This window comes from Hemitrygon akajei, chromosome 6 (assembly GCF_048418815.1).
Source record: "Hemitrygon akajei chromosome 6, sHemAka1.3, whole genome shotgun sequence".
NCBI classification, from domain to species: domain Eukaryota; kingdom Metazoa; phylum Chordata; class Chondrichthyes; order Myliobatiformes; family Dasyatidae; genus Hemitrygon; species Hemitrygon akajei.
This window is the reverse complement of record NC_133129.1, coordinates 131,089,844-131,105,460: the sequence shown is the minus strand read 5'-3', so window position 1 is coordinate 131,105,460 and position 15,617 is coordinate 131,089,844. Positions and strand designations below refer to the sequence as shown.

Sequence of the window (15,617 nt, the reverse complement as noted above, 5' to 3'; positions counted from 1 at the left end):
AGAACATCAAGCTCGAAGATTTTCTAAACCAGCACAATTGACCAAAGCCTAATTGAGAAGGGGAAAGCTGATTGAAAGCACTGTAGTAGGAAACAGAAAGGTGTTTGGCAAAGGTGTGGAAAAAATTTGGATCCCTTAGAGATTAGGAGAGGAGAAAGTATAACAGGGGAACGTTGAAACCTGATATGTGTTTTATGTCTGACTTTGCAGTGAAAGATATAAATGATGTACCAAAATAGTAAGGAACTAAAGGATTGTAGAACTTAATGTAATTGGATATTGGTACACAAAAGTACTGTATAAATTGATGGGATTAGAGCTGACAGATTTAAACCTCCCAACAATGCAAACACATGGATTGTAAAAGGAGTTGCTGCACAGACAGGAGCTATCTGGATAGCTGTCATCAAATACTCATCAAGGTTTGAATAAAAATGTTATACAGGAGCAATATTGCTCTTTGGGGTGGAGGAACAGGGAGAAGTGTGGAATTATAGATTGCTTAGCTGAGCAGCAGTTGTCAATAAGTGCTGGGATTTATCGCTAGGGAAAATGACGAAAAGGATGCTTAAAATGCATGAACATGATTAAGTGGAGTCTGATAAGGGTCTCGGCCCGGAACATTGACTGTTTATTCCTTTCCATAGATGCTACCTGACCTGCTAGATCCATCCAGCATTTTTTTATGGATTATTAAGTGGAGTTTCTGTGCCTTTATGGAAAAAGGAAATTATTTTAAAAGGATATAAATAGATGTTAAATCAATAGGCAAATATAAATAGAGATTTTCAAAAGATTTTCTTAAAATATAACACTCTGGGTTATTTAAACAAAATAGACTGATGATAGGCTGATGGATTAGGGGTAATAATTTAGCATGGATAGAGCACAAGTTAAATCTGAGTATGAATAACTCAGTTGTTTACAGGTTGGAATGCTGTAACAAGAAAAATTGGCACCCAGCTACTTATCCAGTTATTTTAATGAGGGGGCAATGTGTAATGTACGTAAGTTTTTTAATGATAGTGGTTTGGACAGCAGAGTCGTCTGTGACAAAAATAGTTACAATTTGTAAAGAGTGAGAGAAGTTAACTGTAGGTGAGAAACTGGCAGTTGCACAACATCTGGTTGTGCATTATTCAACCAGATGGGAAAAATATTAAAATATTCTGAAAAGGTCTTTGGTAAATGTTGATGTTTAGATGGGTATGGGTGTTGTTGTAGATGAAATATGGGAAGTTAGCATTGAACTACAGTGAACAATTAGAAAGACAGCTGCCATATTGCCTTTTATTCCAAGGATGTTGTAATATAGGATGAAGAAATCTTGCTGTTATTATACAACAGTTTACAGGTGGTGGGTTCAGTTTCCTTTCTGCATTTAAGGAAGAATCTGATTGTCTTAGAGACAGAGCAAATGTTCATTAGATTTACTCCTGGGTTAAAATGATCATTCACTGCGCAAAGATTGGGATGTCCATGTACTCTGTAGAGTTTAGACAAATGAGTTGTGTTGATTGAAACTTAAAATTCACAAGTGACTTGAATCAGGGTGAAGACTGGCTGGAGACTCTAGAATTGGGAGCAATGATCTCAGCCTAGGAGGTAGGCCAAATGATGGAGATTGATACATTTTAGGATTTTAAGGGATGCTTGAAATTCAGAAATGCAGCTGGTAAGTGCAGTTGAAGCCATGATTTGAGTAAAGGATGCAGCAGGACCGAGGTCCCTTTAGACCCACTAGTCTTATTTTTTTATGTTATTATGTTCTTGTGCTGTTATTAGAGCAAGCTTGGTCTATCTTCCACCTCTAAGGTAAGCCCCTGAACATAGCTGGCTTTTGATTTTGCCGCTCTGCTTCAGCAGGTTCTTTTTTTTGTTCCATTGATCACATTTTCAACTTGAGACATTTCAGCTCTGGGAGAATGGGTTACGACACTTGGTAAAATGTCTCCTTTTGCTCGCCCAGTTCTCAGGTTCTCCCACCAAAGCAGCAACCCATGAGGAGGAGAAGAAAGAGCAGCAGTCTCCGGCTGCGTGGCGTGCTGCCCTCCGCAAAACAGGGAGCTATGGAACCCTCAATAACATGCAACCACCCCAGGAGGAGCAGAAAGGGAAAGAGATTGGAATTGTCCGGTCAGCATCGAGTCCCAAGCTGACTCTGGCTGAATCCATGGAGAAGGTTTGTGAGGGGATTGTTTAGGAGCATTGCTTGAGAAGGAAGCTTAATCAGTTCACCACTTGGCACTGATAGGTAAATCGGTGGCCAGACATAGATTTAGACCAATTGGCACAAGGAGACAGACAGACAGTGACAATGGATAAGCAAATAAACTGCAAACCTGAAATAAAGTGGGAAATTGTTTAAAGACTCGGTAGGTAAGGCATCATCTATGAAAAGAGGAACAGATTTAACATTTCAGCTTTTGATAAAGGATCATCAGCCTGAAATGTTAACTTTTGTTTCTCTCCGCAGATGCTATCTGACCTCCTGAGTTTCTCTGGCATTTTCCTTTTATAAAATTTTAGGTAAGTTGATTTTTGTTTTTGAACCCAAAATAATCTGAGATCTGCTGTCGAACAGAGATGTCATAATGTGCTATTAGCTTATAATGAGAAGGAAATATTGGAGACTTTAAGGAAAGAGCAGAGAACTGAGAATAATCTTGCAGAATCTGGAACAGAAACAGGTATGAGAGAGGTATAAAATTAGTTATTAGTGAAAACTGAAAAACTAAAGATGGTGAAAATTTGAAATAAAAACTAATATTGCTGGAAAAACACTTAGCAGATCAAGCAGTATGTATGGAAAGAGAAATGGATTTAATATTTTAGATTGAAGATCTTTTATCAGACAGAATTGTAACTGTATAGAAGGATCATTGTGTCCCATCATGTTCATGCTGATTACAATCACAAAACTCCTGTTATCAAGTAATAGCCACCCTCTTGATTAAGGAAGTGTTTTTATTAACCTACCTCTTTATAGCTTTTGACCAAAACCTTTCATCTGTATCCCACAGTCCTTGAATCATCAGAGTAAAGAACTAAGTCTTCCTTGCAGAAGTGTATGTCTTCAGGTTTCTGTATTAATCTTCATCTGCCATTTGTTTGTCCCTTCAGCACCTTTCTGTCTTACTGCAGTCATTTGCTATCCTGTTCACCATTTACCATAACTGCATGTTTTGTGTCATCTGCACAGTTGCAAATGTTACCCTGCAAGCCCATGCCCAGGTTTGTTGCATATCAAAGCACCTCACAGTGCTTCAGTATGAAGTAGAGTTGAGGTGAGTACCTACATGAGAAAAGGCTAGCATTCCTGATTAATTAGAGGTGGATTTTAATGAATGTGTTAATGGAAGAAATGTTAAAGGATGGATTTCAAAAGGAATCTAATCGGCTTCATACAGCTGGTGGAGAACGTTGGTAAATAGGAAGGTTTTGGAATCCAGTTCTCATAGAGTGTAAAGCTGAGAATAGGTTGTGATTTATGGAGGACAGAAATTTGGATAAATGTACAGACTATGAAAGATAGGAAATCAGCCACGATTATAAATTCCTGCTTGAACTACGCCCAAGGCGGCCATATATATCATGGTGGAACATTTATTAACCGGAATGATACCTGAATTTCCAAAGTTAAACTATGAGAGCTGCATCACATGGAATTTACAATGTATGGGAGGATGGGTCTAAAGATTTTAAGGAAGAAAAAAGACCTGATAGAGAAGAAGTGATTGGGATGCCTAGGATTTGGTGGTGGTGTCAAAAGATTAGAGCCAGACTTTGCAGAAACTTCCTTCTACAGGAAAGGCCAGTTCCAATTTTGATTGAAATCCTTACTGGAACTGACCTGCGATGTTGCATAAGGCAATGCAGAGGAAAATTGATTGAAGCAATATGTTACCACATGTGTCATACCTCAAGGGGAGCCTCTCTTCCTTTGCCAATGTGCCCATTTTCATTGAGAGTGTACTTTGAGAATGAGCGAGTGAGAGGCTGAGAATCCTATCACAGCGGCTCACATTTTATTTTAGCCCACCGTGCAATTTTATTTGAACAAAAAAACATAAAGTGGGCTAATAAATAAGTGAGTTATTGCATGCACTGCAGTTTTGCTTCCGAGTTCTCCGTGTGTACCTGATCCACTAAAGCTCAAAGGGGTCCTGACACATACACTGGCTGCTCCCTCACCATGTCTGTGGGACCTCAGCCTAAACCTGTCACAGCCCACATCGTCTGGTACTGGGAATCTGGCTCTCCCACTCCCAAACTCTGATTCAACTCTTGACCAACGTGACTTCCAACTTAATTGCAGAGTTTCTGTCGTCAAAAGCTCACCGCAGCTCCCCCACAGATGCTTGTCTTATTTTTTCCAGATCAAATTCCTCCATCAGTCTGTCCTGCTCTGGCCCGTCGAGTGCCAACTTCAGTTGGCTGAGCTCCTTTCTAATCCGTGGCTTATCTGTCCCCCAACCTTCCCATCCCCTTTTCTTGTTGAGCCATTTTCAGACTCTGCAGATTTTCTATCTTTCCATTCTGCACAATGATGAAGACATTGACAGAATGGATTTAGTAGCGTATGTCCTGTTTGTTAATACAGCAAGTGCTGGGCCTTGTACATCAGAATCCCCACTCAGTCAGAAGCTTTGTTAGTTTGCTTTGAACTTTCATTTAGAAATATGCTTTTCAATTTCTTCAGAAGCACAACTGCTCTGCACCTACTCTGGAAATGGTTGATGCAATTTGTAGACTAAAATAGTGGTAGGTTTTTGCACAGATGGTGTACGATCTGGAGGTATTTCACTAGTATTGTATTTGGACTTTGACCTGCAACTTGACACATCATGTAAGTACTGCAGGGAATTTGACAGGGGTAGCACCAGCACTGAGTTACTGTGCAATTCTAATAAAACCCTAAGCTGTTCCATCTAATACATTTTTATGTATTTCTGTTAGAACTGAATTCCACTGTTTAGTCATTGTGTTTTATTTTCAACTTTTATTTGTCTTACATTTTAGGAGAAAGAACCGCGGTTAGCACGTGTTCCACCCACTCCAACAAGGAAGCTCTTCACTGTTGGAGATACCAGTGAGGACAAACCCAGGTAGGCAAATCAGTTGCAGGAAATAGTTCACTGAACCAATATTCTTATTTGCTTTCTGTAGTGGTGGTTTGTAAAGAGCTACCATTGAATGTTAATGCTCACAGTGGTACAATATGACATTATGATATCTAGGAGGACCTAGAATCTGAATTAGAGATTAGTGTTATTTAAGCTTGCAACCCCACAATGTGCTTTGGCAATACAGAGAACCACAGCAATAATAAATTACCAGGAGAGGGTAAAACTGAATAACTAGCAATAGTCACAAACTATCAGTGGGTATATACGGTAGTTCATCGAACACCCATTTGGTATCATTAAAAATATGGTCATTTGTATAGAATAGGTGTTTATCATTTAGAAAAATATATTTCCAATATTCTAGGCACTGTAAAATGTATCGATTTATGGCCGCAACCAGATTGTAACATTAAAAGTTTTGCCATAGAACCTGGGGATAAGAAGTGATAGATTGAGGCTGTTCAGTGGGGATGGTCTGAATACAGTGGATTCAGTAATTGGGACACATGGGACCAGTACATTTTGGCCCAGTTAAACGGTTACTCCAATTAGCTAAAGTTTCAAGGAAGTAAAAAAAAGTATAAAAAGACAAAGTAAATAACAAATAATGTATTTAAATGAAATACTGAACAAATCAGCACTCCTATCAATACTGCTACTTTAGTATAAAAAATTGTGTATAGTTATCGATGGAGGAGTTCATTCCATGTATGCTGCTGTGGTCTTTTGATTGCCTGTTATGTATGGCATCCGTTAGTCTTGTGAGACCATGGAACTGTGCCTGTAAAGTCCTCTCCAGGGCACAGGCCTGGACAAGGTTGTATGGGAGACTGGCTGTTGCCCATGCAGCAAGTCTCCCTCTCCACGCCCCTGATGTTGTCCAAGGGAAGGGCAAGGGCCGATACAGCTTGGCACCGGTGACGTCGTAGGAGTTGCCAGAACAAGGTTGAAGGTAACATCGGACTGCCTTAGGGACTCCAGCTCTGGATTTGTCCTCGGGGTTTACTCCCGAAGCCTTTCCCATGAGTGGGTATGGCCGCAAGGCAGCAGAGGTTTGAAATCAGAGTTTTCCCTCTCTTAGATGGACTGCCTTCCCAGGCTGACAAGCTCCATCCATTGACTGTAAATGAATAAAATCAGCACAGACACCTAGTATAGGTAATAGTCTGCCTTCATACAATGCTTTCAACATTTGCATCCTCCAATCTTCATTTTGATTGTAATATTCAAAATAATTGTCGATACCTTCAAGTTCTTTGTAGTTCCTAACTTGTTGAAGTAGTGAAATCATTTCCTTTTCACTCCAGCCATTTCTGGCTTCTCCAAGCCTGAATGCTTGAAACCGCAGTGGGTAGAACCGTTCTGAATTGTCACTGCTTATTTGTCACTAACTGTCAGTGACAACGATCATTGTTTTTTTGGACACAAGCACATGCAGCTAACTCTATTTGAAAACTGTTCACTCTAAGCACAGTGTACTTTCTAACAGCCATACAAGTGCACAGATCTGATACTAGATAGAAACTGATCAGCAACCATCTCCTGCTCCAGTTAAGCAACGTAGCTTCCCAAATAAATAAAGGAATCCCTGTTATTGTATCGGTTAGTTTTTGTTCATTAAAAGTTGTCTCAAATAAGTGGCTGCCCAGATTAACTGTTGGGCCAATTAACCAGAATCTACTCTATTAGATTACAACTTTTGAATAGGTAACCATACTGTCAAAATAGACTTTTCCCAATTGGAGCAAACACAAGGAAATCTGCAGATGCTGGAAATTCAAACATCTCTGCCATTTCCTGCACATCTGCCCTTACCCCATCCGCCTGCCACCCCACTTGGGATAGGGTTCCCCTTGTCCTCACCTACCACCCCACTAGCCTCCAGGTCCAACATATAATTCTCCGTAACTTCCGCCACCTCCAACGGGATCCCACTACCAAGCACATCTTTCCCTCCCCCCTCTTTCTGCTTTCCGCAGGGGTCGCTCCCTAAGCAACTCCCTTGTCCACTCGTCCCCCCATTCCTTCCCACCGATCTCCCTCCTGGCACTTATCCTTGTAAGCGGAACAAGTGCTACACCTGCCCTTACACTTCCTCCCTCACCACCATTCAGGGCCCCAGACAGTCCTTCCAGGTGAGGCAACACTTCACCTGTGAGTCGGCTGGTGTGATATACTGCGTCCAGTGCTCCCGGTGTGGCCTTTTATATATTGGTGAGACCCGACACAGATTGGGAGACCATTTCGCTGAACACCTAGCTCGGTCCACCAGAGAAAGCAGGATCTCCCAGTAGCCACACATTTTAATTCCACGTCCCATTCCCATTCTGATATGTCTATCCATGGCCTCCTCTACTGTCAAGATGAAGCCACACTCAGGTAGCTTCCAACCTGATGGCATGAACATTGACTTCTCTAGCTTCCATTAATGCCCCTCCCCTTCTTACCCCATCCCTGACATATTTAGTTGTTTGTGTTTTTTTTCTCTCTCGCTGCCCATCACTCTGCCTGTTCTCCATCTCCTCTGGTGCTCCCCCCTCCCCCTTTCTTTCTCCCGAGGCCTCCCGTCTCATGATCCTTTCCCTTCTCCAGCTCTGTATCACTTTCGCCAATCACCTTTCCAGCTCTTAGCTTCATCCCACCCCTCCGGTCTTCTATCATTTCTCATTTCCCCCTCCCCCCACTACTTTCAAATCTCTTAGTATCTCTCCTTTCAGTTAGTCCTGATGAAGGGTCTCGGCCCGAAACGTTGACAGTGCTTCTCCTTATGGATGATGCCTGGCCTGCTGTGTTCCACCTGCATTTTATGTGTGTTGCTCCGAATTGGACTCCCATTGATATGAGATGTGGTGAAATAAGAAAATTAATGATATCCCTAGTTTCCCACTCCTTTCAATTCATCTAATGAATACTTTCTTGTGCATTGACATGCCTGGTTACATTGAAGCATATTGATCAACCCAGCAACATTTACACGTAAGGCTGATTTAGGTGGAATCAGAACAAAGGTAATGGGCCCAACGTGTTTCCCCAGGATAATCTGTTGAGTTCAATGAGAGAATATTGAAGAAATGGTGGAATTCAGAATGGTACCAGATTTGGCATGGTAGGGAGATGGATAGAGGGTGCCTAGTTTAGGGAGAGATGACTTTCATCTAATTGGTTTCACTGTTTAAAAATACTTCACCAAAATTGGACAAACATTCATCTCTCTCAAAGTTACCCTTAAAGAGCACCTTACTGTGACTAGAGGCAATTTGTGTAAAGTAGGAAAATAAAAGTTATTTAACAAACAGTCTATCTTGTCTCTATGACAGTAAATTTGTGCTTGTGTCCAAATAGTTTACTGAAGTTGAAAGTGCTTTAAAAAAAAAACAAACCTGTTTGCCAGGTCTTTCTTCAGGGCCTGCTGTTTCCTGTGTGATTGTTGCTTCTTCTTGCAGTGATTCTGCAGCTGCAGTGGCTCGAAGTGCCTCGTACACAAAGCAGCGAGAAGATGACTCCAGCATCCTGGCCCGGAGCTCATCCTACACACGTAAACAGACAGAGTTGGAGAGCAACAAACAAGATAAGGATCTCAACAACATTCTGCCAGGCAACACTGGTGTACTTACAGCAACAGTGCCTGGTTATCCAAGGAGGTTTGTAGCCTGTGTGTAGTGAAATCATTGGCCTCTTGCTAATGTTGTTAAGCCAGACTGTGTTTCCAGTGGGAATTCATAAAAAGGATTGAGCTTTTGTAATGTTCATCCATTCATCTTGAATGTTTACTCTGAGGTTTTGTCTTGTTCGTGTGTGTCTCTGGATATACAATATTGCGCTCACTCAGTTCCCATGGTGAACTACCAGTCGGCAATTGCAGATTCCTGCAGACAGAAATGATCAGCTGTGTTCAAGTCCTATTCTTGACTTTGAACACATGAGGTACATTGGCACAGAAAGCTGCATAGTTGGAGATTCCGACCTCCAGGTGTATTCTCAAGTAAAGTCTCGCGTCTCTTCCCAACAGTGCGGGTGGACATTAAAAAATCACACATCCCTAATTGGAAAGTCAGAAAGTTCTTCTGGTGTGCTGGTCAATATTGCTCTCTCAATCAATAATTGATCATTCATCTCTGCTCAGAGTGCATCCTTGAAAATAAGCTGCTCTGTTTTCTTTCATAATAAATGTGACTAAGTAACTGATTTATTACGTGCAAGCCCTTTGGGATACTCTTCAGATTAAAAAAATAACTTACTTGCATGTGAGAACTGTAATATTAAACTGTAGAAAAATGTTTATGTGGCCAAGGTCAGCATAGTGAATATGTGCCCGCTACATTTTGCCCCAGAATTGTTGGTTGACATTGAATACATTGGTAAGTACCAGTGAAATGTAAAGAAGAGTTTTTTTTAAAGGAAGAATCAAAATGTAAATCGCTGCTCTACGAAACAGCACCATAAGGTAGTAGGATTTAATATGGCATGACAAACTAAGGTGAGTGGTAATCCTGCATGGCTGGTGGCATTAAGGGAAGCAATGGAGCTGACTGCAGAAAATGGGCTGACCTTGTGGATAATCTGACTGAAGTTCATAACTTTAAACAGTCCACCTAAAACATTCTCACATCCTAAGAAATGTTAGTTACGGAATGGTCTTTGTCACGTTACAGTGATATTCCTTGCATTTTCATCCAGCCTTCTTGATCATGACATATGAAAGGAGTAAAGGAGATTTTTACTGTTAATGGAGCAGGTTGTTTTTTTTAATCTGGGTCAGTATAAACATTTTTGTTCTGCATCTGGCTAGTGCTGTATTTGGCAATTTATAATTGAGCAATTTGAAGGATGTTGTTTTCAGACAGCTGTTAATATGAACGCTATTATGTTCTCTAATACAGCCCAGTTCTCCTGGCATGTAACCATGTGATACACTTACAACTTGACTGTCCTGGCTGTAATATGTGCCTATCTTGAGGTAGATAAGCAGATGCTTGTTGGCAGCAGTGTCAGACCATAAGACTATGGAGCAAAATAAGGCTATTCAGCCCATTGAGTCTACTCCACCATTTCATCAAGGCTGATCCATTTTCCTCTCAACCACATTCCCCTGCCCTCTGCCTGTAACTTTTCACATTTTCATGGCTTTGTGGCCAAATTTGCAGAAGATACAGATGGTTGGAGGGGCAGGTAGTGTTGAGAGAGCAGGGAGTCTGGCATTAGGACTTTGACAGATGAGGAGAATGGGAAAAGTAGTAGCAGATGGAATATAATGTAGGGCAGGGTATGTTCCTGCACTTTGGTGGAAGGAAAAAAGGCATAAACTATTTTCTAAGTGGGAAGAAAACTCAAACATCAGAGATACAAAGGGACTTGGGAGTCTTCTGCAGGATTGTCTAAAGGTTAACTTACAGGTTAAGTCAGCCGTAAAGAAGGCAAATGCAATGTTAGCATTCATTTTGAGAAGGCTAGAATACAAGGGCTAGGATGTGATGCTGAGGCTTTATAAGGTAATGGCCAGACTGCAGGGAGTATTGTAGGCAGTTTTAGGCCCCTTATCTAAGAAAGGATGTGCTGGCATTGGAGAGGGTACAGAAGAGGTTCATGAGACAGGAGTGAAAAGGTTAACACATATGGAGTGTTTACTGGCTGTGGGCTTGTACTTGTTAGAGTTTAGAAAAATAGGGGGAGGATCTCATTGAAACCTGTTGAATATTGAAAGGCCTAGATAGAGTGGATGTTGAGAGGATGTTTCCCATAGTGTAGTGGTCACCAACCTTTTTAAGCCCAAGATCCCCTACCTTGGCCTTAGTGAAGGGCAAGATTGACTTACTAAATCAATTAGTCACACATATGTGCACCAGGCAGAAAAGACCGGAAGTAAAACCCCACAACCCGGAAGTAGAAATAATATATGTACACGAGGGGTCACCACCCTTTTTTTGCACCGCGGACCGGTTTAATATTCACAATATTCTTGTGGACCGGCCGATGGTGGGGAGGGGGTGTTAAACACGACCGGAATACAGCGATACTCGAAGCAGGTTTCTTATGTCCAGTCTATTCCACAGTTTAGTTTACGTGGCTCTCAGCACTTAGCTTCTGTCCCGCTTGCTCACGTTTTTTCTGCTGAAAAAACTCAACGGGTTTATCTTTAAGTGCAGGGTGCTTGGACTCAGGGTACCAAAGCAGTTTTGAGGGCTTCATTGCCTCATTAGACAGCCTCCGGGCCCGAACTCCAGCCTCCCGCCCACCAGACACCTTGGCCAGGTGTGGCTGGGGTGAGAGGACAAGGTCAGGGTCGAAGGTCCCCGTGCCAGGGCCACGGCGGTCGCAGTCCAGAGAGAGCAAGCGAGGAGTGCGACAGGGTGCATGCCCGCCCCCGTTGTCGGATCTATCGGCCAACGAAAGTTTGATTCAAGGGATGACTTTCAGTAGATCGCAGCAAGGTAGCTGCTCTGCTACGTACCAAACCCTGAGCCCAAATTAGCTCGTCTGCGAATATTTTAGCACCGGGTTCCTCACGAACGTTCGGTATGCTGTACAGTTTTAGAGCTGGCGCCCGTATGTCGGCACTCCGGGCCAGTAGCAACGGCACTTCTCGCTGGCCGCCCGAGGCCAACCAGTGATCCCGCGCAAGGCTATCATCGTGTTTAGGCAACTGATGACATCGTGTGCTTTCAAGTTCAATAGTGGGCATGACAGGGAATGAGGAAGGATGCAGCTGATTCATATTGTCAAATCATATCGTTTCCTCGCGGCCCAGTGGTTGGGGACCACTGAAGTACACTGTGTAGTGTGTGGTGGTGGAGCTACACGCATGCACACTGGGCAGAAAGAACGGAACTAAAACCCCGCAACCCGGAAACAATCTCTCAACAGTATTTGTGTATTTATTTTTCATTTTTTTCGGGATCTACTGGGAAAGTCTCAAAGATCAACCAGTCGATCGCGATCGACGGGTTGGCAACCACTACTACAGTGGATAAGTCTAGGAACAAAGGAACAGCCTCAGAATAAAAGGACATCCATTTAGACCAGAACTAAGGAGGAATTTCTTAAGCCAGTGGGTGGTGAATCCGTAAAATTCATTGCCATGGACAGCTATGGAGGCCATGTTATTGAGTAAATTTAAAGCAGAGATTGATAGGTTCTTGGTTAGTCAGGGTGTCAAAGGTTACAAGGAGAAGGCAGGAGAATGAGGTTGAGAGAGACAATAAATCAGCCATGATTAAATGGTGGAGTAGACTTGATGGCCGAGTGGCTTAATTATGCTTGTCTTATGGTCCATTTTATAGCTCACCAATGAGTTTTTCATTCCTCCCAGTTGGTTTTCATGGAAGTCAGTGATCACTTCTCTAACAATAATACAGCCTTCATGCTTTATTTAAGAGAAGTCAGAGTAGATGAAGTGGCTGGCTATTTTAGCTGTAGTCGTTTATGTCCTTGTGAGACAGCAATAATGTGCTCATTATTTTCTCTGGCACATGCAAATATATCACTGACAAATTGTGATCATGCCTGGGACACTGGAACAGATTAGGAGCACCCTTTTGCTCATTGATGTAATGTGTTTCCAACTACATGTTCCAGAATTTCAGTTAACATCGAGGAGGGGGCCATGTGGGGTGGACACAGAGGTCAGCATGAAGTTGTTGGGCCAAAGTGCCTGTATCCACGCTGAGTTGTGTGACTCAGTTAGCACCAGATGTCCAGATACTGAGTGTCAGTGAGTCTCCTGCGATAGCAGGAGCCGTGGCTGCTGGTGACAGACATGGAAACCTCTTTCCTACTTCGACTGGGCCTGAAAGTGCTGCAGTGAACATCCTGCCCTGTTGTCTTTGTGTGACATCTGTCTATTGAACTGGACTTTGGAAGAACAAATGAGGCATTGTCTTCAGAGGCAGAAACCACATCTGGACTTTGTTCAGGTTGTCTGATTGCCTCCAGAATTGAGAGTGGCTGGACCCCAAGTTATCAGCAAGGTTTGCAGAGTCCTGCATGATGCTCCTATCTAGTCCATGATTGAAGGCTGAGCAGGGAAGTGTTGTTTGGTTGATCCCCATTGGCACCTGTATAACACTGGCAAGGAACTGACAGCTAAACTACAGAACCACGTGTGTGTGCAGCCAAGTGCTCACCTGGGAGAAGATCAGTGATTGAAGTGAGGTGTGTGAAGTTGTTTGGGGGAGGTGGTGGGGATTGAAATCCAAGGTCGATTTGTGTGACAGCGGGAACCCTAGAGTATCTTGTCAAATGCATTAGTACTCCAAAGAATCAAAGCATTTACTTAACCTCAAGCAGTAAGGCTGATCAACACGTCTACCCACTAACCCACCCATCCACACCGCAAGCGAATACTTCTTTATCATGTCCTGTCAGTCACCTTGTGTATAGACACTCCTGTGCCTCATGTCACTTTATGGACAGACATTCAATCTCTGTTCATAAGCTATCTTATGTATTTGTATTTATCGTGATTTTTTTTATTATTGTGTCTTTGTCTTATTGTGTAAGGTATGACTTCCCCTGCACAAAGCCATGTGGACCATCTCTGATCAGCCCAATGTACATAAATCCTATCCCTTAGGATTTTCTACAGTAATTTTCCTACCAATGACGCAAGACACAGCAGCTTATGGACTCTTGCTTATTGCTGCTGCCCTTGTTCAATAAAGGAGCCCCGTTAGCTGTCCTCTAGACTCCTGGCATCGCACCTGTAGCTAACAAGAATACAAAAATCTCTCTTAGAGCTTCAACCCTCTCCTCCCTCATTTCCCATAGCAGCCTGAGATAGATCTCATCCAGCCCTGACTATTTATCAAACATGCCTTCCCTGGCATCTAACATCTACTGTTAATACTGACCTACTCTGGATGATCCACGTATCCCTCCCCAAACTCTCCATCTACAAAAAAAAACAGACTTCATGACATATATGAGTGATGATAAGCCTGATTCTGATATGAGTCTGTTGGGGACTGTAGTTGGGAAGGAGGCTGCGAAAAGGGAATCATGATTGGGGAGAAAAAGGGGAAAGAGGGGAGGAAGAAAGTGGGAAGCACCAGAGAGACATTATTTAATGATCACTAAGTCAATTGTTTGGGATCAAATGACCTTGCCGGTGCCAAGCCCTGCCCTGGCACTCCTTCTCCGCTACCAGTCCCACGCCCCTCCTGCAGTGCTTTACTGTCGTCATTCCCAATAACCTTTGCTCCTGCCAGATTTACAAGCTCACTCTCCACTCTATGTTAGCAAACCCATTACTGTGCAAAAGTCCTAAGACACCCTAGCTATATATATATATGTGGCTAAGACATTTGCACATTACTGTAGAATCACATTGTGATGCCGCACAGAGATGACCCCTTTGGACTCTTGGCTACATTCTTCCAGTGGATATACTTATGCTTGGCTTTCTTTTAAATCTTACTTACTAAGGGTATTCCATAGACCCTTTTGCCCTCCAATTTCTTCTTTACATACTCTTTATATTCCTTGAGATTCCCTGTATCCCATTTGTGTAATTCCTTTTTCTTGATCAAACCTTCAGTCTGCCCTTTGTTGTCCAAAGTCCCCTAATCTTGCCATATTTGCCTTTCACCCTTCCTGGACCATGTTAACCCTGAACTCTTAAAGCTCCTTTAAAAAACTCCCACTTGTCAGCTGTCATGTTATCTGCTAGCATCTGCTCCTAATCTACTTTCGGCAGGTCCTTGCTTACGCTATTGAAATCAGCATATGTGCCGAGGTGGCTGAACAATCTCTCTGTACCACTGCCAGTTATGTAATATCTTTCAAATCAAAGGAAAACAAATCCTTTGAAAATAGAAAGAACTGCACATACTAGAAATCTGAAACAAAAACAGAGAGAAATGAAAATATACATGTGCCAGATCATGCATGAAAACAGATTAGATTAGTCTCGGTATTTGTCAGAAGGTTTTCTACTTCAAAAAAAGTGGCATTAATAGCTTTTCTTTCTTAATTCTCTGCCTCTATGCTTTTCACTTGTTGTCTTTCATTGGGTTTATTTTTTTCTGCGCTCTCGACATTTCCTATGTTGCTCAAAACTGTCTTTAATTTCCCCTAGCTGCCTCTCAAAGGGCCCCCTTCCAACAATCCAGGTTTTCTCCAAGCATTGTTAACAGGTGTTTCCAGTCAATATTTTCTTATCCTCTTGTACTGATCCGCTAAAGTCACTAACCCTTCCAGAAATGAGCACTTTAGAAAGTTGGGCTCAAACCAAAAGTTTAGAAGGATTATTCTTAAGCAACAGTCAAACCAAAAGGTGTCTTGGTCACCTGTGGTCTCACTGCATTCCAGTGCTCAGATATTATTGAAGACCTGCATTTCGCCATGTTGGCTTTTAGCTAGCTGACTTTGGTACTGAGGTGGCCCATTGGTTTTCAAAGGATTTAATTGAAGTCTAGCTCCCTGTCTTGTCATGAACTGAGGCATTTTTATGCAGTTATTTCTTTTTTCTTTGGCTATATTTTTCTGTTGGTG

At 42.3% G+C, this 15,617-nt stretch overlaps 1 protein-coding gene across 6 annotated transcripts in view; it reads left to right on the top strand.

Moving 5' to 3' along the window:
• LOC140729474 (protein phosphatase 1 regulatory subunit 12A-like) overlaps positions 1-15,617 on the top strand; it is a 183,198-nt gene that overhangs the window by 111,125 nt on the left and 56,456 nt on the right. For 5 of the 6 annotated variants that reach the window (XR_012099334.1, XM_073049250.1, XM_073049249.1 and 2 more), the window contains exons 10-12: positions 1,970-2,182; positions 5,023-5,108; positions 8,573-8,770. Coding sequence is in view for 5 of the 6 variants with exons in the window: in XM_073049250.1 (XP_072905351.1) it covers positions 1,970-2,182; positions 5,023-5,108; positions 8,573-8,770 (497 nt within the window). In the remaining variant the exon portion in view is untranslated. The remainder of the gene's footprint in view (positions 1-1,969; positions 2,183-5,022; positions 5,109-8,572; positions 8,771-15,617) is intronic. The other variant, XM_073049253.1, reaches the window with a different exon arrangement.